Source organism: Ursus americanus, chromosome 16 (assembly GCF_024610735.1).
Source record: "Ursus americanus isolate L20-20 chromosome 16, mUrsAme1.1.p, whole genome shotgun sequence".
Classification (NCBI taxonomy): Eukaryota; Metazoa; Chordata; class Mammalia; order Carnivora; family Ursidae; genus Ursus; species Ursus americanus.
The window spans coordinates 55,621,388-55,644,453 of NC_142142.1; the positions used below are offsets into that span (position 1 = coordinate 55,621,388).

Consider the following 23,066-nt stretch of genomic DNA (forward strand, 5'->3'; position numbering starts at 1 on the left):
TCATGTGGAAATCAGTTAACTGAGAGCCTCTCTGCATAAATGCTCGAGATTCAGCTGGTATAAAGGTTGGGGTCAGGTAGTTTTTAGCAGAATTCTAGAGAATGAGGGATGGCTTCTCATTAATTTCTGGGAAGGTTTTTAAAAGAGTCTGCTTCTTACCAATTATTGATAATTCAGATACCTGTGCGTCAAACAGCGTAATCTGAGGTCCTTGGGCTGTTTCAGTTTTGCTTATGTGATTTAAATTTGGGTCATAGTCTCCCTGGATGAAGTGTCGTTGTTGTTGTTGTTGTTGTTGTTGTTGTTGTTGTTGTTGTTGTTGTTTTTAGCAGCAGTCCTGTTGGTCTGGGACATTCTGGGACATTCCTGAAGAGTCAGGACAATTTCTGGGCTTCCTTGGGGACTCAGATCTTCAACACTGAATGATATTCCAGATCCCGTAGGCCCAACACTGATTTAAACCTTTGGGAAATACCCCTCAAAATAACCATGCCTCAGTTTGGAGAGCTTTGCAGTTTTCACTATTTCAGATTTCTCAGACTCTCATTGGTCAGAGTGACCACCTAGGCAACTTGATCTTAGCTCCAAACAGAACAGCTGTTTGGTTTTCTCTCTTGTTGCAATGGCATATGGTCACACCTAAGGGGAAGGAGGATGTCTGAGTTCTCAGCAAGTGGTGCTAGTTCCTGTTCTTCTCTCTCTCTTTCCTCGTTCTCTTGGATTAGGATGAACATGGTTTCATCTCCCGGGAGTTCCACAGGAAATACCGGATCCCAGCCGATGTGGACCCTCTTGCCATTACTTCATCCCTGTCATCTGATGGGGTCCTCACTGTGAATGGACCAAGGAAGCAGGCCTCTGGCCCTGAGCGCACCATTCCCATCACCCGTGAAGAGAAGCCTGCTGTCACTGCAGCCCCCAAGAAGTAGACGCCCTTCCTCTAACTGCATTTTTTAAAACAAGAAAATTTCCCCACCAGTGAATGAAAATCTTGTGATTAGTGCTGAAGCTTATTAATGCTAAGGGCAGGCCCAAATTATTAAGCTAATAAAATACCATTCAGCAAGAGATAACTGTCTTGTGTTTGAATGTTCTCTATTTTTAAAAATAAATGTACAAAACGATGCAGATCCATTTAATCACATTATGATTTAGAGGACTCTGGGGATATTATGGTCACAATGGCTGTCTCCACTACTTACTAACAGCATAAATTTAGCAAGTCACTTAACCTTTCTAGTCCTTAGGTTATTACATTTATAACATGTGGCACTGATGTGTACACTTGTTTTAAGGACTAAATTAAGGAAAAAACATAGGTAAAGCCCAAGGAATATCAGTTCCTCTCTCTCCTCCTTCTTGGATTTTGGTCCTCATTTCCAACAACAAATCTGAACGAACTCTGGATATCGATGCATAAAAGGCCTTAGTGAGTCTCTGCAATTAATCACATTGCCAGGCAGGAAGTGGTGCCCCCAAAGTTGATGTTTTCCTACTGATTATCAATGCCCTCAGCTGATTCACAAGAGCAGTAAATAGGACTTAGGTGATTATCACCAAACAAGCCTTTCAGTTGTAATCTCTAAATTATTTAGCAAATACCTTTTAGAAGTACGACTGGGAAGGGGCACCTGGCTGGCTCAGTCAGTAGAGCATGTGACTCTTTATCTTGGGTCCTGAGTTTGAGCCCCACATTGGGTATAGAGCTCAAATAAATTAGTAAATTGAAATATTTAAAAAAAGATAAAAAGAACTCAGTCGGGAAACATCCAATTCAATGACCCTCCAATTCAATGACTAAAAAAATTAAGTTTCAGAATTACAATTAATAATTGATCAGTAAGTTTGTCTATTATTTAGCTTATACAAAGACGTATTACTCTACAAAAACACCCCCATTCCACTTGTGGGTCCGGACAAAACTTCTGATTCAATTAATGAAAAATAGCCCTGGTGTAGGTTATCCGGCATAAGTGTTCACAGATAACGCCTACTTTTCTGTAGCAGCTTCGACCTAATGTCTGATTTCTTACAAGGACTGACCATGAGGTGAAGTGAGATTCTTGCTTTCACAAAACAGATTGGGGATTGGCCACACTTTTAAAATATTCTACATGAGGGGCACGTGGGTGGTTCAGTCAGTAAGCGTCTGACTCTTGACTGCAGCTCAGGTCTTGATCTCAGGGTTGTGAGTTGGAGCCCCATGTTTGGCTCCACGCTGGGCATGGAGTCTACTTAAAAAAATTAAAAAAAAAATTCTACACGAAACAGTTGCCAAAATTTTTCATGATGTAGGGGTGTGGAGCTGGACAATCTACATTGTATAAATTGCAAATCTATAGAGGTTCAAAAGATTTTCTCCTAAAAAAACAACTTCCTGATAGCTGGAAATGCTGTGATCTAGCCAAAAGTCAGATTTCTCTACACTTAACAGCTAATTTTTGTGGCTGTGTAACAGATATTCTTGGCTGCCTAACCAACCTATTTACCACTTTCAGTCTTGCCAACAGCTCCCCAGATTGGTTTAGTTATAGGCATATCTTCCTAACCATGTGCTTCAGGAAAGTGAATCCAAGATCCGGCCACAGGTGATCTATCTTGATTAGTCCAAACTAATCATGGAAATTCCCTTCCCTCTGTAATGATTAGTCTTGAAAGGGCCATGACCCAATTGTGGCTATTGAAACAGGAGGGAAGTTTGCTGAAAATACTTCTTCCTAGAAAATGTTATTAGTTTTTATTCCTTTTGGTTTTTTTTAGGATTTATTATTTGAGAAAGAGAGAGAGTATATGTGTGGAAGTGTGGGGTGGGGGTATGGGGAGGGCAGAGGGAGATGGAGAGAGAGAGAGAATCTCAAGCAGACACCCTGCTGAGAGCAGAGCCCAATGTAGGGCTCGATTTCACGACCCTGAGATCATGACCCTGAGATCATGACCTGAGCCGAAATCAAGAGTTGGACGCTTAACCGACTGAGCCACCCAGGCAAACCGGATTTTAGTTTTTAAAAAAGATTCATCAAAAGAGAGAGAGAGAGAGAGGAAAGGTGGGAGGGAGAGATATTTTTTTCTTCCTCCAGATGTTGGAGCATGAGGATGTGACACTCAGATTGCTGTAGCCATCCTGAAACCATGAGAGACCATCCATGATATGCTGAGAATGGCTGAGCAAGAAGGATGGTGGGACTCCAGGTCCTTGATGGGTCACTGAATTGCTAAATTGGCCAACTCTAGACCTTTCTTACTTCATAATGTCTTATGTCTTGTTTTTGTGTAATCTGTTTTGAAAATGGTTTTATGTTATTGATATACAAAAAAAAATCTTAACTGACAGAGGCTGAATTAAATAGTGTAAAAATCTGAAGAATGTCTTGGAAACCATGTGTCAACTTTAATCATTTTACTGAATTACCAGATTTCTCAAGCAGACATAATCTTAATGACTTGGTCTTAAATAAATCATACTTTGACTATTAGATCTTGACATTTATGTTTTTAACAAATTTGTTCAGAATGTGCAGGGTCACTTTTTGGTGTATTTTTACTGAACTCAAGTTAGACTACTTCTTTATTGTTACTCTTTTCCAGATCACATCTTTGCCTATGGCTGTTCATTGTTATTAGTGTAGGACTTTCTAGTCCAGTATATTTAAAGATTTTTTTTTCAGCTTTATAGCTAGCTCATCCATAATTCTACTTCATTCCTTATATCTGAATTATGCCACAAGTCTGTTGAGGCAATTCTAACTATCATTTATTTTGTTTTTTTAAATATTAGCTAACATTTATTGAGCACCTAGATGTGGTAGGCACTGTGCTAAGTGCTTTAATTCTTTTAACTATCAATTTTTTAATAGAATAATTCTAAGAAAGGCCCATAGGGAATATCATCCTCAACAGGGAAAGACTGAGAGCTTTTTCCCCAAGGTCAGGAACACGACAGTCCACTCTCACCACTGTTGTTCAACATAGTAGTGAAAGTCCTAGCCCCAGCAGTCAGACAACAAAAAGAAGGAAAAGGCATCCAAATATTATATAACATATAATATTAAAAATAAGAAAGAGTGGTTAATATACCTAAGAGAGAGAACTATGGAATTCACCTAGATATGGAATACCTTAGGAGAGAAAATAATTTGAGACAAAAGACCATGAATACAGCTGTAGGTCTGTTGAGTTTGCGGCGCTTTGGGAATTCAAATGGAGAAACTCAATAAGTAGTTGGTTATGTACATCCGGAGCTCTGGAGACACAGCTAGTATGGAAGAAGAGGTTTAGAATATGGAAGGACAGAGGTGAGAACTACAGTTCTGGGAGTGATAGTACCATTTAGGGTTAGCCAAAGGAAGCTGGGGGGATGGCCAAAAACAGAATCATTGGAAAGGCAAAGTTAAGGGGTTGACAGAGAAAGATGAGCTCACAAAGGAGACAAAGAAGTGTCTCACAAAGATGTGAGGGGAAAATATTTAACATGACATCACAGAAACCAAGGGAAGAAAGAGGCGAGTAGTCAGGTAGATTATCAAATGCAGAATATTAAACTGAAATAACCTATGAGCTGAAGTGTCCAGTAGATTTAGCAAAACTTTCACCTTCATAAATACAGTTTCAGGAAAGTGGTAGGTTAAAGAGTGAATGGGAGACAGATTTCTTGATAAGAGAGAACAGTAAGTTCACATGTGATGCAATCTCTTTGTTACTAACACATAGAAGTGGTAGAGTCGTTTTTAAGCAGCAAAGGTAAATAACCATATGGATAAATGAATATGAAAATATTTAAATGAATAAAAATAAAATTCAGGAGAATGGGCATATTGGCCAATATTTGCAAATGATATAATCACCTGCCCAAACAACCCCACCAGAATCAGTAGACAAACTATTAGAACCAATAAAAGAGTTCAGCAAGTTTATAGGCTACAAACTGAATTTATAGAATATTGTTCTGGTGCTCTATTCCTGCGTATCAAACTACCCAAAACTTAGTAGCTTAAGAACCACGTTCTTAGATCTTACTATTTATAGCGCAGGGATCAGCTGGGCAATTCTTGAGCTCCTCATGACATTGACTGGGGTCAGCTGGTGGTTTTCAGGCTTCAAGATGACTTAACCCTCATTTTTGATGCTTCGGCGAAGGTGGTTGGAAGGCTGGGCTCAGCTGGTCCCCTCTCCCTCTCTTTGTAGCATCAAGATCTTTCAGGGCCTTTCCTGCCTTTCAGAAAGGAAACAAGTGTTTCCATCAGGTAGCTGGACTTCAGGGCTTCAGGAAGGAGTATTTCACCTCCAGGAAGGAGGTGAAAGCTACTAGTTTCTTAAGGCCTGGACCTAGGAACCTGCACAGTATTACTTTTGCCATATTTTTGGGGTCAAAGCAGTTGCAGAATCTGTCTACATTTAAAACGAAGGGGCATAGACTTCCACCTTTTGATAACAGGGGTGTCAAAGAATTTGTGGCCATCTTTAATCCTACATAGAAGCTGAAAGAAAGGGAGATGAATATACATGTAATCTCTAAAATTTATAAGAGATTAATAGCATTAGTAGCTGGAATAAACAAAGAACCCCTGCAAATCAAGAAAAGGATAGGTGCTCCAATAAAAAATGTGGATATTGACCGTACACATGAAATTTATAGAAGTGGGAACCAAAAAGCCAACATGCATACAAAGAAATGCTGAAAATCATCAGTAGTCAGTGAAATGCAAATCAAAGTAACAACAAGCTATCATTTTACAATAGGCTTTCTTGATGTTGCATTAGTGATATTTTGGGCCAGATAATTCTTTGTTGTGGGGGCTCTTCTGTGCATTGTAGGGTGTTTAGCAGCGCCCCTGGCCTTTACCCACTGGGTGCAGTAGACATACCAGTTGTAACAATCAAAAATGTCTCTGGACATTGCCAACTGTCTCCTGAAGGACAAATTGCTCCTGGTTGAGAACCACTACTTTACACACCTATCAGCTTGGCGAAAAATAGAAGGTTGGTTAATGCTAAGTATTGGCAGAGATATGGAACCTCAGGCACTGCTGGTGGATGTGTGGGCAGCACAACCATTCTGGAGAACAACAGCCAATTTAAATATACCATTACCTCATTACCCAGCAATTCAGTCTCTGTAAAGACCCATATATGAGGATGTCCTCTGCAGCTTAGTTTGACAGTGAGGAGTTAGAGACAAATTACAAAGTGGTGGCAGAACACTCCACCTAGCAACAAAGGCTAGACATTTTTCTCAGTGCACATGAAACATTCTGCAAGAAAAACCATACATTAGGTCACAAACAAGACTTACTAAATTTTTAAAAAGATTTATTCATTTATTTGAGACAGAGAGAGAGCATGAGCTAGAGAGGCAGAGGGGGAGGGAGAGAGAATCTCAAGGAGACTCCACACTGAGCGCAGAGCCCAATGTGGGTCTCGATCTCACAACCCAGAGATCACAACCTAAGCCAAAATCAAGAGTCAGTGACCTAGCGTGGGGTTGAACTCACAGCCCCAAGATCAAGAGTCACATGATCTTCTGACTGGGCCAGCCAGGTGCCCCAGGAGGGAACGTTTCTTAATTCATTCTATGAGGCCAGTATTGCCCTGATACCAAAGCCGGACAAAGATATTACAAGAAAGGAAAACTACAGACCAATACCCCTTATGAACATTGATGCAAAAATCAACAGCATACTAGCAAAACGAATTCAGCAGCATATTAAGAAGATACATTACAACCAAGTGAGATTTAGTCCTGGAATACAAAGTTGATCCAACATAAAAAAATCAAAGTAATATACCATAGTAATAGAATGAACCAGAAAAAATGATAATCTCAAATGGTGCATGGTAAAAACACTCAACTAGAAATAGCAGGAAATTACCTCAACAAAATATAGACCATATATGAAAAACTCACAGCTGACATCATACTCAGGGGTGACGATCGAAAGCTTTTCCTTAAAGATCAGGATCAAGATAAGAATGTTGACTTTCACCACTTCTATTCAATATACTATTGGCAGTTCTAGCCAGAGTGATTAGGCAAGAAAAAGGAAAGCATCTGAATTGGAAAGGAAGAAATGAAATTATCTCCGTTTACAGATGACATGATCTTACACGTAGTGAACCCTAAAGATTTCACAAAAAACTCTCTAGAGCTAGTAAAGAAATACACAAGAGTTGCAGGATTCAAAACCAACACACAAAAGTCAGCTATCTTTCTATGTGCTAATAAAGAATAATCCCAAAAGGAAATTAAGAAAACAAATCTATTTATAATAGCATCAAAAAATACTATGGAACAAACTTAACTAAGGAGGCAAAAGACTTATACACTGAAAACAATAAAACACAACTGAAAGAAATAAGACACAAATAAATGGAAAGACATCGCATGTTCACAGACTAGAAGACTTAATATTGTCAAGATATCAATACTACCTAAAGCAATCTACAGATTCAGTTCAATCCCTATAAAAATTTCAATGCTTTTTTTCCAGAAATAGAAAAATTCACCCTAAAATTCATAAGAATCTCAAGGGACCCTAAATAGCCAAAATAATCTTTAAAAAGAAAAAGTTGGGAGACTCATATTTCCTAATATCAAAACTTATTACAAACTAGAGTAATAAAAAAACAATGGGGTATTGGCATAAAAACAGACATATAGACAATGGAATAGAATACAGAGGCCAGAAATAAACCATCATGTACATGGTTAAATGGTTTTTGACAAAGATACCAAGTCCGTTCAATGGGAGAAAGTACAGTCTTTTCAACAAATGATGCTGAGAAAACTGGATATCCACATGCAAAAGAATGAAACGGGACCCTTAACTTACACCGTATAAAAAGTTAATCCAAAAAGGACCAAAGACTTAATTATAAGAGCAAACACTACAGAATCTTAGAAGAGAACATATGGGAAAAAATTCATAATATTGTCTTCGGCAAGGATTTCTTGGATATGACACCAAAAGTTTAGGCAACAATAGAAAAAAAGATAAACTGGACTTCATCAAAATGGAAAACTTTCATGCACGAAGGGCACTGTTAAAAGTGTGAAAGTACAATCCACAGAATAGGAGAAAATATTTGCAAATTCTGTATCTGACTAGGAATTAATATCCAGAATATGTAAAGAACAAATAACACAAATAACTCAATTCAAAAATGGGCAAAGGACTTGAATAAATGTTTCTCCAAAGAAATACAAATAGCTAAAAAGCACATGAAAAGATGTTCAAGATCCCTGGCCATTAGGGAAGTGTACGATTAACCACAATGGATACCATTCTATACCCACTAGGATGCTTATTATAAAAACAAATAACAAAATAAGTGTCGGTACGGATGTGGGAAAGTTAGAATCCTTGTGCATTGCTGGTGGGAATGTAAAAAAAAAAAAATGCAGTGGAAAACAGCTGGTCATTTCCAAACTGTTAAACACAGAATGACCATATGATCAAGAAATTCCACTTCTGGGTATTTCCCCAAAAGAATTGAAAGTGGGGACTCAAAAGATACTTGAATGCCAATGTTCATAACAGCATTACTCACAATAGATAAAAGGTGAAAACAACCAGAGTATCCATTAACAGATGAATGGAGTAGCAAAATGTAGTAAATACATAATGGAGTATTATCCAGTCTTAAAAGGAATATATCCTATAATATGGATGAACCTTGAAAACATGCTAAACATAATAAACCAAACACAAAGGACAAATACAACATGATTTGTCTTATATGAGGTTCCTAGAGTAGGCAAATTCATAGAGACACAAAGTAGAAGAGTGGTTACTAGGGGCTAGGTGAAGTGGGGAATGAGACGTCAGTGTTTAATTGGTACAGAGCTTCAGTTTGGGATAATGACAAAGTTCTGGAAATAGTGCTAATAGTTGCACAAGTCTGTGAATATACTTACTGCCATGTTGTACATTTAAAAATAGTTAAAAGCGGAGGAACCTGGCTGGCTCAGTCGGTAAGAGCGTGTGACTCTTGATCTCGGGCTGTTTTAAGCTCAAGCCTCACATTGGGCGACTGACTCCTGATTTTGGCTCAGGTCATGATCTCAGGGTTGTGGGATTGAGCAATGCGTTGGGCTCCATGCTCAGTGTGGAGTCGGCTTGTCCCTCCTCTCCGTCTACTCCTTCCCTCCCCTCTCTCAAATAGATAAAATCTTAAAAATAAACAAAGAAATAAATCTTTTAAAAAATCATTAAAATGGTAAGTTTATGCTATATATATTTTACTACAATTAAAAAAAAAATCCCAGATACACGGGAAACAAGATATATAACATATAAACTTAAAATAAGTGCCTATAAAATATTATTCATATTTCAAGAGCACATATTAACGAATTACTAGAATTAGTAAGAGACAATAACTCAAATTCTTTTTTATTTTTTTTTATTTTTTTTAAATTTTTTTAAAGATTTTATTTATTTATTTGACAGAGATAGAGACAGCCAGCAAGAGAGGGAACACAAGCAGGGGGAGTGGGAGAGGAAGAAGCAGGCTCATAGTGGAGGAGCCTGATGTGGGGCTCGATCCCATACGCTGGGATCACGCCCTGAGCCGAAGGCAGACACTTAACTGCTGTGCCACCCAGAAGCCCCTCAAATTCTTTTTTAAAGAAGATTTATTTATTTATATTAGAGAGAGAGAGAGAGAATGTGAGCGCACATGAGTGGGAGGGGCAGAGGGAGAGAGAATCTAGAGCAGACTCCCTGCTGAGCACAGAGCCCAGTGCAGGGCTCAATCTCATGACCCTGAGATCATGACCTGAGCTGATATCAAGAGTTTGATGCTTAACTGACTGAGTCACTCAGGTGTCCAATCACTCAAATTCTAAAGGTGCTCTAACGGGGCACCTGGGTGTCTCAGTCGTTAAGCGTCTGCCTTCGGCTCAGGGCGTGATCCCAGGTTTCTGGGATTGAGCCCCACATCGGGCTCCCTGTTCCGCTGGGAGCCTGCTTCTTCCTCTCTCACTCCCCCTGCTTGTGTTCCCTCTCTCGCTGGCTGTCTCTCTGTCAAATAAATAAATAAAATCTTAAAAAAAAAAAAAAAGGTGAACTAACAATGTAATGTGGTTTCCACCAACAATCTAATGGTATCTTCTCGTGAAATTTGGCAAAGTGATCCTAATATTTATATAGAACTGCAATAGGTTAAAAATAGTTTAAGACACTCTTGAAGAAAAACAATGTGGAAGTATCTCATCTATTAGATATTAAGATTTACAAAATTATCATAATTACAATAGCGAGGTAATTAAGGCATTGTGGCTAAGATAGCATATGTAATGACAGTTAGGCCAATGGAATGTTTTAGAGAGCCTGGAAACAGGCCTAAGTATACACAGACAGTTGATTTACAGTAAAAATGGTGTTCAAGAGCAGTGGAGAAAGTACCATCTTTTCAATAATTAATGCTAGGAAAACTGGATAGTCATATAGAAAAAAAAAAGACTCAGTTACTACCTAACATCATATACAACATAAATTCCATATCTGTGTCTGTAACATAAAATAGTGAAAGTTTGGGAGGAAATACATGGGTGACATCTCTCATCTATTATATTGTCATAATAAACAGGAGAGAAAATTAAAAAGTAAAATATTGATAAGTTTAAACATGTTAAAATTTAGACTGTTGCCTCCCTGTGTTCACTAACCCCAAACTATTCCCAATCCTGTCTCAATCCCTACCAATTCCCCACTTTGAAAGACCTATCTTAGACCAACAGGGCCCTTACCCCAAATCTCTAAAAATATCCTAACATCCCCCTCTTTTTTTAAAAAAAGATTTTATTTATCTATTTGAGAGAGATAGATAGAGCACAAGTAGGGGAGGGGCAGAAGGAGAAGCAGACTCCCTGCTGAGCAGGGAGCCCGATAGGGGGCTCCATCCCAGGACCCCGGGATCATGACCTGAGGCTTGATTCCAAGACCCTGAGATCATGACCTAAAGCTCGATCCCAGGACCCGGGATCATGAACTTAGCTGAAGGCAGACACTTAACCAACTGAGCCACCCAGGCGGCCCTAACACCCCCTTCTGAATTCTCACCAAGATTGTATCAAGTTGATGTGCTTCCTTGCTACCAGTTTAGTGACTCAGCTTTGTTTGATGAACAGGTTTCCTTGATGATCTTTGTGGGGGAATAAAAAATCAGCAGTCCTTGTCTTTTTAAGATATATACTGAAATCTTTATAGACGAAAGAATATAATTTCTGAGATCTCCTCCAAAATTAATTAAAAAAAATAGAGAAAGTATATAAGGATAGTTGAGATCGATCATAAATTGTCGAAGGTGGGTAATAGTACATGGGAGTTCATTACACTACTCTGTCTAATTTTGTATGTTTTAAATCCACTATAATAATTATAAAAACTTGTTTTTCTCTCTTTTTAGTCCTTAAGAGGGCATGTTCATTAAGGTCACAATAGAGTTACAATATCCGACTGTGATCGCCAGGCTCATATCCAGGAAGCACCTAGCCAAACATAACCTAAGTCATGCTGGATTTTGTAGTTCTGCTATGGATGGAAGGTGGGGAAGAGCAAAGTAGTTGAAGATTTGGAATAATGGAATAATGCTTTTTAATCCCCTCCTACGACAACCTCATAATGTAGAACTAAGAGCAGATATAATTAACTTAAAGTTGACATTTAAATCTTGATTAAAACAAACGAAAAAGGGGCTAGGGAATATTTTCTGTGCTTTCTTTATTCAGTGAAACTGTGTTATAGTCAGCTAAATTCTTAGCTGTGCTTAGAATGTGCTTCCTCCTACGATTTACTCCAGAAAAAATGAAGCTTCTTATTCTTTCTTAGAATCCTGGACCCTGGAATTGGCAGTTACTACTATTCCACATACTTGCGGAGTGATGCCCGATTTGAGGCTCTGAGTAGCTAGTCACGTAAGTTGACTTTTCTGTGCATTTATGTCGAGGAGGGTCCAGCTCAGGTTGATGTCCTGGAAACCAGTGAGGCTCTCTCTCAAATCCTGAGGGGAGAGAGAAGAGAAGGAAAGACAAGTGGAACCAGTCAACAACAAGGAGCCTTAGTAACTGGTCTTACTCTCAGAGCTGAGGGAAAATTTCTGAGTCTAGTGACTCCTATCAAAATTGAGAAAAGAGAAAAATCAGAGGCGCCTGGGTGGCTCGGTCGGTTAAGCGTCTGCCTTTGGCTCAGGTCATGATCCCAGGGTCCTGGGTTGGAGCCCCAGGTTGGGCTCCCTGCCCAGCGGGGAGCCTGCTTCTCCCTCTCCCTCTGCCTGCTGCTTCCCCTGCTTGTGCATGTGGGCTCTCTCTCTCTCTCTGTCAAATAAATAAATAAAATCTAAAAAAAAAAATCCTTTACTCATTCATTCACTTTTTCACTCATTCAATATACTTTTATTTGAGCTCCTTCTATGTTCCAGGCACCGAGTTAGGTCCTGAGAATATAACAATTGAAAAGAATAGTCCACCTACTATGAGTTGAAAGTGGCATTTTGTTGTTATAGCTCATATCATATGTTGTTTCAAAGTAGTGTCCAAACTGGAAAAAAAAAGCAGTCAGTTAAAAATAGAGGAGTTTACAACTACTGTTGGGAAATAAAGGACACGATGACATGATTCTGTCGTATTTCGATTTAACTAGAGGTCTATATGACGTTAGTCTACATTCTACTAACTTTCATATCCTTTGTTTACTTATTTGTTTAGGAGACACTGAAGGGCAAAATGCAGATAAATGACAAGTCTAGGTAGGCAGCCTGAGTCAGAGACATGTATTTATGTAGATGAAGAAAGTTTAGAGAGAAGCAAGAGAAAAAGAGTACTACCCATACTTTTACTACTCTACTATTTTATTAGATAATAACGTAGGACAGGCGTTCCAGCTAAAGACTGCTGTCCACCCCCAACCACCTCACTGAACAGAGAAGCCTGAGAGATCTCAGCACGGAAATTACCAGATTCCTACCTCTAAAATGGCCACTGGCATTTCTTTTGCTAATGGAAGGAGACAGAGAGAAAGTTAGGTTACCTGGGAAGGCAAGGGTTTGGGCTGCACGATATTCCTTAGGTCATATCTTTCCTGGTTCCAGTTTCCCATCAGGGTACGGTTTGAATAGGCATTCTCATTAGTGGTACATCTCCATCCATACTGGGAAAACTTGGACATATCATTCCAATCTGTCCACACTTCAGCATGGCCATCTGCATTAATGAGGCTGCCATAGTGTGGGTTTGCAAGGAAATAGGCAAGGCGCTGTCTCTGGGAAAATGTGAGAACAGAAAAGCTAGTTGCATAAACTAGGGAACAAAAAAGGCATTCATCCCTTTCTCACCCTTGGCCAAGTATAACATAAACACACCGTACTAAGGATCTAGGCTTTCCTCCCAATTTAATTGTGGTTCTGTTTCTTTCTTTCCTGCTCCATGAATCCTTTGACCCTTTCAATCAAAAGTAGCAGAAGGCTATGTACATTAAATGCCCCCCCCCAAAAAACAGGAAAACCTTCAGTATTCCCAATACTATATGGAAAACTAGCTAAATGTTCAGGAAATTTTGAGATGTAAGAATTTAAGGACTAAGGATATTGCTATTGTCAAAGACAATAGAGAAAAGTAAAAGTTGGATAACTAGGTAACACAATAAAGGTTCAATAATAGTTTCCTTTCTTCTGGACTCAGCTCAAATGCCACTTCTTCCATGATGTCTTCCAAGTTAACTTCTCTCTCCTTTGTCTCACACAGAATGGTATCTTCATATCTTTAGCTTTTTACCATATGTTAGAGTTCTTCAAGTATATGTTGAATGTCCTATGCTGAACTGTGTACATCCCTTGAGGACAGGCCCTGTGTCTTATTATCATATCCTCTCCTTCTGCCTGCTCTCCCAATCAACAGTGCTTTGTACATATCAGCTGACCAATGTCTGAATTTCAATTTTTTGTAAGGAATCAAAACCCTAGCCGTTTTAATTTTGGACCAAAAGATGACTGTGGTCCCTTGGCTTGGGGGCAAGACAATACCTTCATTGAAGAGTATTTTGATGCTGAGTGGCTTGTGTTATTTGAAGAATTTGTAGGAAAGTGACAGAAAATCGTAGTCAGCTGTTCCATTTTCTTTAAAGGAAGAGGTATCACCAAACCTGGCCTTTCTATTCTCCGAGCGAAGAAAGAATGTAGGTCACCCAGATCACCATGGCCAGGAGGGCATGATTTGGGAGTCACCACCCACCGAGCCACCTTTCCACAGGTAGGGACAAAGCCAATACTGTAGCTTTAAAGGTAACTGCCCTCATACCCTGTGCCTTTGTGAAGAGAGATGGGTGCACTGATGTCAACAAATAGCATGATGACTAAAGAGTAATTGGTCCTGCAATGTCCGACAAGCCTTGTACTCGCACTGTAGACCAAGGTGACACTGTCCTTGGGGCTGTAAGGACAGACATCACCATACCCTCAGCTGCTCAAGCCCAAAACCTGAAGCTCATCTTTGACTCTGATTTCTCTTTCAACCCCTTATGTCCATCCAGTCTCTAGGTCTTACTGATTTTTGAATCAGACCACTACCCTCTAACCCCAATGCCGAGTTTCAGTTTAGATCACTACCAGCTTTTGTCGCCATTATTGCTGTAGTCGCCTGTCTGATCTCCTTGCCATCAGCTTTGGTCTTCTTCAATCCTTTCTCCATAGTAAAGAAGAACGGTGTGAAAATGAAAATCTAATTGTATCATCTTTCTATTTAAAAGTTGGCCACTGTTTTCAGAATAAGACTCAGGCTGTTAAAATGGCTTACAATGTTCTATATGACCTGGCCCCTGCTTAACTCTTCCATCTCCTCTGTTACCACTCTCCCTCCAACTACATTTCAGCCAAACTCAACTACTGTTTCTCCACCATGCTTTTGCAAATACTGTTCGTCCTGCCTCTTCACTTCTCTTTACCCAGGTCAGGTATACTCCCCCCTTCTCCCTTAGCTTTCTTTTTCTTTTCTTCTCTTTATTTATTTATTTTCTTTTTTTTAAAGATTTTATTTATTTGAGAGAGAGAGAGAGAACAAGCAAGGCGAGCAGCAGGCAGAGGGAGAAGCAGTCTCCCCGCTGAGCAGGGAGCTCGATATGGGGCTCATCCCAGGACCCTGGGATCATGACCTGAGCCCAAGGCAGACACTTAACAGACTGAGCCACTCAGAATTCAGATTCACGTCATTTAGGGAATCTTTCCACTTCATCCCAGAACTTGGTAAGGTTCTAAATCCTTCTGTGTGCCCCTATAGCACCCCGAATGACTCCTCATAGCACTGCATCCCACTGTACCGGAATTTCCTCTTTTGCTGTGCAGTCTCCATCAGACTATAAGCTCAGCGAAATCACAGGCCACATCTTATTCATCCATGTATCTAGCCGCCCTGACAGGCACATAACAGGCACTCAATATTTCTTGAATAAATAAAAAGTAGGAGATAGAGGCACCTGGAGAAATCCTGAGCAGCAGAGATAATGGACAGCAGTCATTTCGGACCAGAGGAAGGCTACCCTCTGTGACAATAACAAGCAGGACACAGCCCAATCTCTCGACCTCAGCCCCGCCCCTTTCCTTTCATTCAGAACTCGCCTCTCCCGGGGTCTGTCCCTGCGCGCTAGTGACTGCTTGTGACCTCATGCAGGTGTGACGAAGTTGCTCAGGGCAGCCGTCGGGCTAAAAAGTGTTTATTTTGGCATTCCTGAAGGTGTGAGGGAATGAGGGGACGGGGCGGTCGGTGTCTCGCTTTTGCACTCATGGCTATTTTCCCCCCTGAAGTCGTTGCACCAGTTTCTCAAGACAACTGGACGCTGTCGGCGCATCATCAATCAAGCGACGGATGAAGGGGAGGACCGCCAAGACCGCCCCCCGCCCCGGAGGAAGTGACGTAAGAAACTGGCGCCTCGGAGGACCCGAGCGGGGTGCAAGTTGAGGCCATGGCCCCTCGGCGCCTCCTGTTGGTTGGGGAGGGGAATTTCTCCTTCGCCGCTGCTCTGAGCGAGACTCTGAATGCGAGCACCCGTGTAACGGCCACCTGCCTCCAGCGCCCGGCCGAGTTGGCCCGGGATCCTGTGGCCCGGGAGAATCTGCAGCGCCTGCGCGAGCGAGGTAGCGAGGCCAACCCCTCCCCGAAGCCCCGCCCCGCTGCTGGCGCGGCCCGAAGTAGAAAGGGAGGGGACGTGCGGCGGTAGGGCGCGTGTGGATTGCTTTTGAGCGTCCGGTTCCCTGAAAGCCGGCTATGGGCTTGGACCTGGGTTGTCTTGCCTAGTCCAGGTTAGGGAGGGATTCAGGCCTCGGGACACCCCCCTGTCTATATTTCGTGCCAGGTACTGAAGTACGTTTTGGTGTGGACTGCACCCAGCTGGCAGATGCCTTTGAACCGCACCACAGGGAGTTTGATCGGATTTATTTTAATTTTCCGCACTGTGGACGAAAAGCTGGAGTGGCTAAGAACAGGGAACTGCTTGCCAAGTTTTTCCAGAGGTGAGGAAATGAGACCACTCACAAGTAAAATGTTTAAGATGTACATTACATAGTTACCGCACTCACACATTTTAGTTTGGGAAATAAGGCATACGTGTGTAGGTTAACCGTGATGGGTCTAGAGAGACTATAAAGCTCCAAAGGAACCCACAATCTAGTTGGAAAGGCAGACATGTAACCTTAAATTAAAAAAAAAATACAAATAGTGTGCTCTTGGGAGTGTAAAGGGAGGACCACCAATTTTGGATAATGCAAAATAATGGTAGCCAGTATAATCTAATGGCTAAAAGCATGAATTCAAAATCCCCACCCACCACTTAATAGTTGTGTGATTTGGGGTAAGCTTACTTGATCCTTATTTGCTTTTGCTGCTTCACCCATAAACCAAGGATATTGACGGTAACTACCTCAAATTAATGTGAACTTAAAACAGTGCTTTACACTATTATACCAAAACATGTGGTACTCCTGGAGGTCTCTGAGGGGGTCATAGTTGTCTAGAAACTTTTCACACAGCCAAGATTTTAAGTTAGTATTTGAAATACAGAATTTTAGTAGGAAGGGAGTGAAAAGAACACCTTTCTAAACTGGGAAGAACAGCCCAGTCAGTGAATCACGTATAGGAACTTCGCAGACACTGACCTTTGTATGACATTAGATGAACAATGCAGATACAAAGCCAGATAATACCCTGGTCAGCCACTAGTATCAGTTATGAGTTGAACATTGAATTTACATTCTTACTTCACTACTTCCTTTGCATGTTTGAAGTCTATAGACCTTTGTAAATAGATACAATTGGATTTTAATTATTTCATAGCCAAACCAGGTATATACAGCTTTCTTCTTATGGCAACCTCAACTTGTTTCTGATAAATTGCTGGTGTCCTCCTCTCCCTATTAGCTGTAAAGATGTTCTTGCAGAGGGAGGAGAAGTCCACGTGGCATTGTGCAGAGGACAAGGTGGGACTCCTGCTGATAAGCCCATGAGAGAATGGCACAACAGTTGGCAAGTGGTTGCCATGGCAGCTCTGGGGGGATTCATTTTAAGTGATGTGCATCCCTTTAGCTGTGAGGCTGTGCCAGGATACAAGTGCACTGGATATAGGTAAGCAATAACAGACATCTAAGCCTTTTTCATCTCTCGTACTAATAATGAAAAATATCTCTTAGGCAAACTTTCCCCTACCAGTTTCCTGCTTCGGTCTCTAGAAATTCTTGCTTTTAAAAATAATGACAATAAATTAATTAATTAAAAAAATGACAGACTCCATACTTGGTGACTATTTTGCCAGGAGTCAAGATAAGTCCTTTCATGTAGAAGATGCTTTGAACCATATCTTCACCCGGAGCTTACCCTTTGAAGGTTCACAACCCAGAATCTTCAGGATTAAACTGGGTGACCGGTGGTTTTCCTTTCCTGAACCAGATGCACTTGTAGGAAAGTTGAACAGGTAACCTACTGTTTTACCAGAAATTCCTTCTTTCTCTAGCTGTATCCTGATTGGCTTGATGGCAACCGTGTATTGAATGGATGCTATATAAATTGTTAATGATGTTGGTGCTATGAATACTTGTCAGCCTGGCCTTACACAAGCCTTTTTAAAATTAAGATTTGTCATATTTTCTGGTATATCATATGGATGGTGGCTGTCAGAGTTCTGAAACACATGATATCTGTTTCTGGTAGATTTTTTTTTTTAATTTGCTTTCAGTATCAAGTTAAGGATAATTCTTTTCTATGCAGCTTTTTGTGCTTTTAATTCTAGATCCATTATCATCATTTGAAGTTTAAAAAGTTATTTTTATGTGTGTTTAAACAGAGGTTTCCTAGAAGCACCTTCACGTCATCCTATCAAAACCATTAATGAGAAACTCATTGCTGAATTGGGCAAAGCTTTCCCTCTGAAGAGACTGAAGTGTTCCTTCACTTTGCTGCCAGAGAGAAGCACCAGTGTTCTCACTTCCTGGAACTGTGACAGTTTGTCAGCTGCCTTTTGGATTAGTCTCTGTGAAGATAACTCAAATTCTGAGTCCCTGACTGATGGGATAACGCAAGACATGGAGGACTTTCTAGTGTTATTTTCAGAATTTAGCCTCAAGGATCCTGGAAGAGACAGCAGGGAAGAAGCTCATGAAGGAATCTATGGCCAAACCAAGGTCTGCCTTAGACCTTCTCTCCTAGCTCATGTTCAGACTGTCATCCAAGCACCAGACTTCCTCCCCGGTTCCCTGCACGTCCTCAGTGGACCTGTCTTTCAGAAGTGCCCCATCTTGCCTTTCACAATGCCGGCATTTCATGAGACTTTATTTATCCTTGGGTTTAATAAAAATCTGAGGGATGATTATCTTCAGTCACTACTGGATCATCTGAAGGGCACTCTCGATAGCCTTCTGACCCAGACATTGCTGGAGGGCTCTAAACTGAGCCGTTCTGTGGAATTTATCTTTCAGTCAAATGAGAAAGATTATATCATTAAGGTGAAGTCTCATAATTTTGGCTCAGATTGTGCCAAGGATCTGATTATTGGGTCTGTCACTACATCTGCTACAAGCATTATACACAAGGACCAGTGTTTTATGTTTGTGTCTATGAACTTGGACCTATTAGCCATGCTTGTCTGGGGTATCTCTGACTGGAGGATGTTGTGGACCTTTGATCACCGTTTCCTGAAGAATTTTGTTCCTGGGAAAATAGAACCCTTTAAAAGCTATTCCCTGTATCCCCCGTGCTATGTGCATGATATTAGTTTTTGGTTAGACGAGAAGAAAGAATTTGATGAACTAGAGTTTCACACAGTGGCCCGAGCAGTGTCCCAGGACACTGTCATATCTATACAATTCCTTAGTCGTTTCCAGCATCCAAAGACTCAACAGGTCAGTCTCTGCTATAGATTGACTTACCAGACGTGTGACAAGGCCCTCACCCAGCACCAGGTGGGATCAATGCAGTCCCAGTTTAGGAAAGAGATTCAGCAAAGACTACATGTAATACCTCGGTAGTTTAGTAAATTTACTTCTCCAGAGTGATCCTTGTGGGTATGGGTGTGGGTGCAGATGAAAAAGACAAATTTGGGGGCGCCTGGGTGACTCGGTTAAGCATCTGCCTTCAGCTCAGGGCATGATTCCAGTCTCCTGGGATGGAGCCCTGCATTGGGCTCCCTGCTCAGCGGGGAGTCCGCTTCTTTCTCTCTCTCTGCCCCTGCCCCCTGCTTGTGTGCTCTCCCTTTCTCTTCGTCTCTCAAATAAAATCTTTAAAAAGGAAAAGAGGGGCGCCTGGGTGGCACAGCGGTTAGGCATCTGCCTTCGGCTCAGGGCGTGATCCCGGCGTTATGGATCGAGCCCCACATCAGGCTCCTCCGCTATGAGCCTGCTTCTTCCTCTCCCACTCCCCCTGCTTGTGTTCCCTCTCTCGCTGGCTGTCTCTATCTCTGTTGAATAAATAAATAAAATCTTTAAAAAAAATAAAAAGGAAAAGAAAAGAAAAAGACCATTTGTAACTGGTAGTCCTTTCTGGACTGTGGTTTTTGTAAAATCTTTTACCTTGTGACTCTAGCCAATGTTGATTGACTCTAAAGGAGCTGAAAGTGCTCCATAATTAGTACTGGTATCACCATGATAACATTTATTCCATGTTTGACTACTGTTGAAGTCATGGAACTAATGTCAGATTTAGAGTTCACACTTGGTTTGTCCGACCCTGAAGCCCATGTTCCTTTTCCCATTGTTACTTCTTTCCTAGTCTTCTTCACTAGTAACCTCTCCACGGTGATTAACTCTGAACTCTGCCCTCCTAGTTTTGGAGGCTTCTGTTGTAAGCATCTCTCAGAGACACTGGGAGATTGGCTTGGCCCAGGACTCTACAGAATGGAGTACTCTAATGTTAATTAATGTATGTTCCTGTTAATTAATAGCTAGGCTCCGCAGATTGGAATTATATTGTAAACTCTGGGAAGGAAGTAACTGTCTTATCTGTTCTTGTATTTGGAGAAAAGCATGTAGAAAGGCAAGAATGGAAGCCAAGATACAAACTAGGAGGTAATTACGGTAATGCCAATGAGAGATAATGGTGACCTGGACCAGGGTGGTAAGATGTTGGGCTGGGTAATATTTAAAAGGATTTGCTCGGGGCGCCTGGGTGGCACAGCGGTTAGGCACCTGCCTTCGGCTCAGGGCGTGATCCTGGCGTTCCGGGATCGAGCCCCACATCAGGCTCCTCCGCTATGAGCCTGCTTCTTCCTCTCCCACTCCTCCTGCTTGTGTTCCCTCTCTCGCTGGCTGTCTCTATCTCTGTCAAATAAATAAATAAAATCTTTAAAAAAAAAATAAAAGGATTTGCTCATGAACTTTATGAGTGAAGGGTGGGGGGCTAAAGAAACAGGAATCAAGCAGGACTGCCTGCCTGGTTTTTGACCTGGAAGAACAGAAGTATTACCAGGGATGGGAAAACTGGCGTAACATTTTGGGGAGTGGAGTAAAGAATCAAGGGGGCTCTTATGAACACATTTATTGCTTGTCTTTCTACGTAGAGTATAAGCTAATTGAGGGCAAGTAATGTGATTCATAGCTTTCTTTGTTTTAATTTTTGTTAGAGAGTACACACACACACACACACACACACACACACACCAGGTGGGGGTGGGGCGGTTGCAGAGGCAGAGGGAGAGAGACGATCTCAAGCAGGCTCCATGCCCAGTGCTGAGCCCAATGTGGGGCTTGATCTCACAACCTTGAGATCATAACCTGAGCCAAAACCAAAAGTCAGATGCTTAACTGACTGAGCCACCAAGGCAACTCTGATTTTAGCTTTCTTCTAACCCTAATGGTGCCTAGAACATGGACAAGGTAGCATTTGAGCTGGATCTTAAAATAAGGGCAGTGATGCGATGGGAGGATTGTCAGGCAAGGAGGACGTCCATTCCAGGGAGAGGTATAGGTAAGGGAGCAGTTGGGGCACTTTTCAGGCTAGTTAGTTGGAACGTAAATGTGTATGGGAAAGTAGTGGGAGATAAGATTAGAAAAGTAGGTTAGGACTGGATTTAGCTGATGAAAACCTGCATGCTAGAATACGGAATTTGTACTTCATTTGGCAGGCAACGGGAGAACCGGTGATATTTGATTAAGGAGGTAATACAGAGTAGTGCTTTTGAAAATTAATTGGACAGTGTTGCATAGGATGAATTTGAGATGAGGGACCTCTGGAAGGATGCTATTATACTCCTAGGTAGAGGAAGGGAGGGGCCTGTATTAGAGTGAAATGAGAAGGGGAATGAAAAAGGAATATCTGTAGGAGGTATGGCTAGGCTGGGATGTCTGAACTTGGTACCTAATAATTGCCTATAGGAACTGAGCAATATGATCAATCTCCATTTTCATATTTGTGAATTTTTAGTATGAGATAATCTGAGAGCCTGTCAAGTTCAGCAGTCCCTCTATATAACATTCTAAAGTATATAGCAGTGTATATTAAGTTGATGGTCATTTAAGTTTGAACACTTTCTAAAAGAAGTTCATTTTTACTCCCCCCTCCATGTTTTATGTATGTGTTGTCCTATTTTACATCTTTTTATTTTATGAGTCCCTTTAACTAATTTTTTAGATATAATTGATTTTACTACTTTTGTGTTTTAAACTTCATCCTAGTTTTAGAAGTGATTACTACCTTTATGTTTGCTTTTAGTCATGAAATTTTTTTTCCCATAATTGTCTTCTACTTATGCCCCTCCCACCCCAACACTTACAGAAGTCTCTTTAACACTTCTTGTAAGGCCCGTTTCAGCACTCCCTATACAAACATTTCAGCTACTGCTATGGAGCTCCACAGGATGGGCTAGAACTCTGTGATTGGGGGAGTGGGCGGGGTATCAGGAACAGATGAATAATCCCTGAGAGTCAGAGGTGTGCTATCACCTGTATGACATCAGGAGCTTCCTCCTAATCTCCTCGTGGGAAAAGCACGGGCTTTGTAATAAGACAGACCTGAGTTGGAGTAGGGCTCCACCATTTCCTAGCTATGCAACCTTGGGCCTCAGTTTACTTATTGATAAGAACAAGGTGGTTGTCTCACATTTAAAAAGGATAAAGTATGTAAAATGCTTACCGAATTGCTGAGGTAGCCATGGCAGTGCCAGGTGTCTGGTTGATTTATTGCACAGAATTTCTTCAGGCTTTCATTTTTCTTATTCTATATTCTGCCATTACAGCTTTGTCTTTCTGAAGCAGTTAATTAGCTACAGTCTGTCTCTATCACTCTCCCCGAAAAACAAGGGAGGGCAAGGTGTCAGTGACCTTTTAAGGACCTCCCCTTTTCATCTTCAGCTGTGCTGTTATCTTTAACTGGATAAATACCTCTGCCTTCTCCGTAGAGTTGTTTAGCCACTTTTCGTTTTTGAAGAGTGGAGGAAGAGAGTAGGACGGAGGATAGACTGCCCAGAGTTACAAATATGTGGAAAGGATAGCTACGGTAGCGAAAGTCAAGTCTCAGGTCTCATTTTTTTTGCTTTCCTACTTGGGGATTGCCCCAATTGGCTCAATAACTCTATAATTTAGTCTTTTCTGCGCATGTCAAGGTC

General features: G+C 41.1%; 3 protein-coding genes across 16 annotated transcripts in view; 2 read left to right on the forward strand and 1 right to left on the reverse strand.

Annotated features, from left to right (window-relative positions):
• Window positions 1-1,073, forward strand: part of CRYAB (crystallin alpha B) — a 9,262-nt gene extending 8,189 nt beyond the window's left edge. For both annotated transcript variants that reach the window (XM_045797758.2, XM_045797757.2), the window contains one exon: window positions 726-1,073. In XM_045797758.2, the coding sequence (XP_045653714.1) occupies window positions 726-929 (204 nt within the window). In that variant the 3' untranslated portion in view covers window positions 930-1,073. The remainder of the gene's footprint in view (window positions 1-725) is intronic.
• The window catches only part of CFAP68 (cilia and flagella associated protein 68), a 25,852-nt gene extending 3,119 nt beyond the window's left edge, over window positions 1-22,733 (reverse strand). The window contains exons 1-5 of one of the 12 annotated variants that reach the window (XR_015727018.1): window positions 15,462-15,923; window positions 13,026-13,256; window positions 12,470-12,536; window positions 11,872-12,000; window positions 5,014-5,205 (exon numbers count right to left, since the gene is read on the reverse strand). Coding sequence is in view for 11 of the 12 variants with exons in the window: in XM_087868444.1 (XP_087724570.1) it covers window positions 9,051-9,166; window positions 11,872-12,000; window positions 12,470-12,536; window positions 13,026-13,256; window positions 15,462-15,503 (585 nt within the window). In the remaining variant the exon portion in view is untranslated. The other 11 variants (XM_045797760.2, XM_087868445.1, XM_087868447.1 and 8 more) reach the window with 11 other exon arrangements.
• FDXACB1 (ferredoxin-fold anticodon binding domain containing 1) lies at window positions 15,889-20,997 on the forward strand. Of its 2 annotated transcripts, XM_045797750.2 has the most exons (5): window positions 15,889-16,119; window positions 16,338-16,494; window positions 17,399-17,602; window positions 17,790-17,948; window positions 18,318-20,996. In XM_045797750.2, exons 1-5 carry the CDS (start codon window positions 15,948-15,950, stop codon window positions 19,495-19,497), a joined length of 1,872 nt encoding a protein of 623 aa, XP_045653706.1. In that variant the 5' UTR covers window positions 15,889-15,947; the 3' UTR covers window positions 19,498-20,996. The 2 variants fall into 2 exon arrangements, with proteins under 2 accessions (XP_045653706.1, XP_045653707.1); XM_045797751.2 differs by lacking the exon at window positions 17,790-17,948 and having other exon boundaries at window positions 18,318-20,997.
• Window positions 22,734-23,066: the final 333 nt, after the last annotated feature.

Bases quoted from the DNA above. Each gene is read 5' to 3' on its own strand.
- FDXACB1 (XM_045797750.2), top strand. From the start codon at position 15,948: ATGGCCCCTCGGCGCCTCCTGTTGGTTGGGGAGGGGAATTTCTCCTTC. The intron at 16,495-17,398 runs GTGAGGAAATGA...TCTCCCTATTAG, and splicing joins CTTGCCAAGTTTTTCCAGAG to CTGTAAAGATGTTCTTGCAG. The intron at 17,949-18,317 runs GTAACCTACTGT...GTGTTTAAACAG, and splicing joins CTTGTAGGAAAGTTGAACAG to AGGTTTCCTAGAAGCACCTT.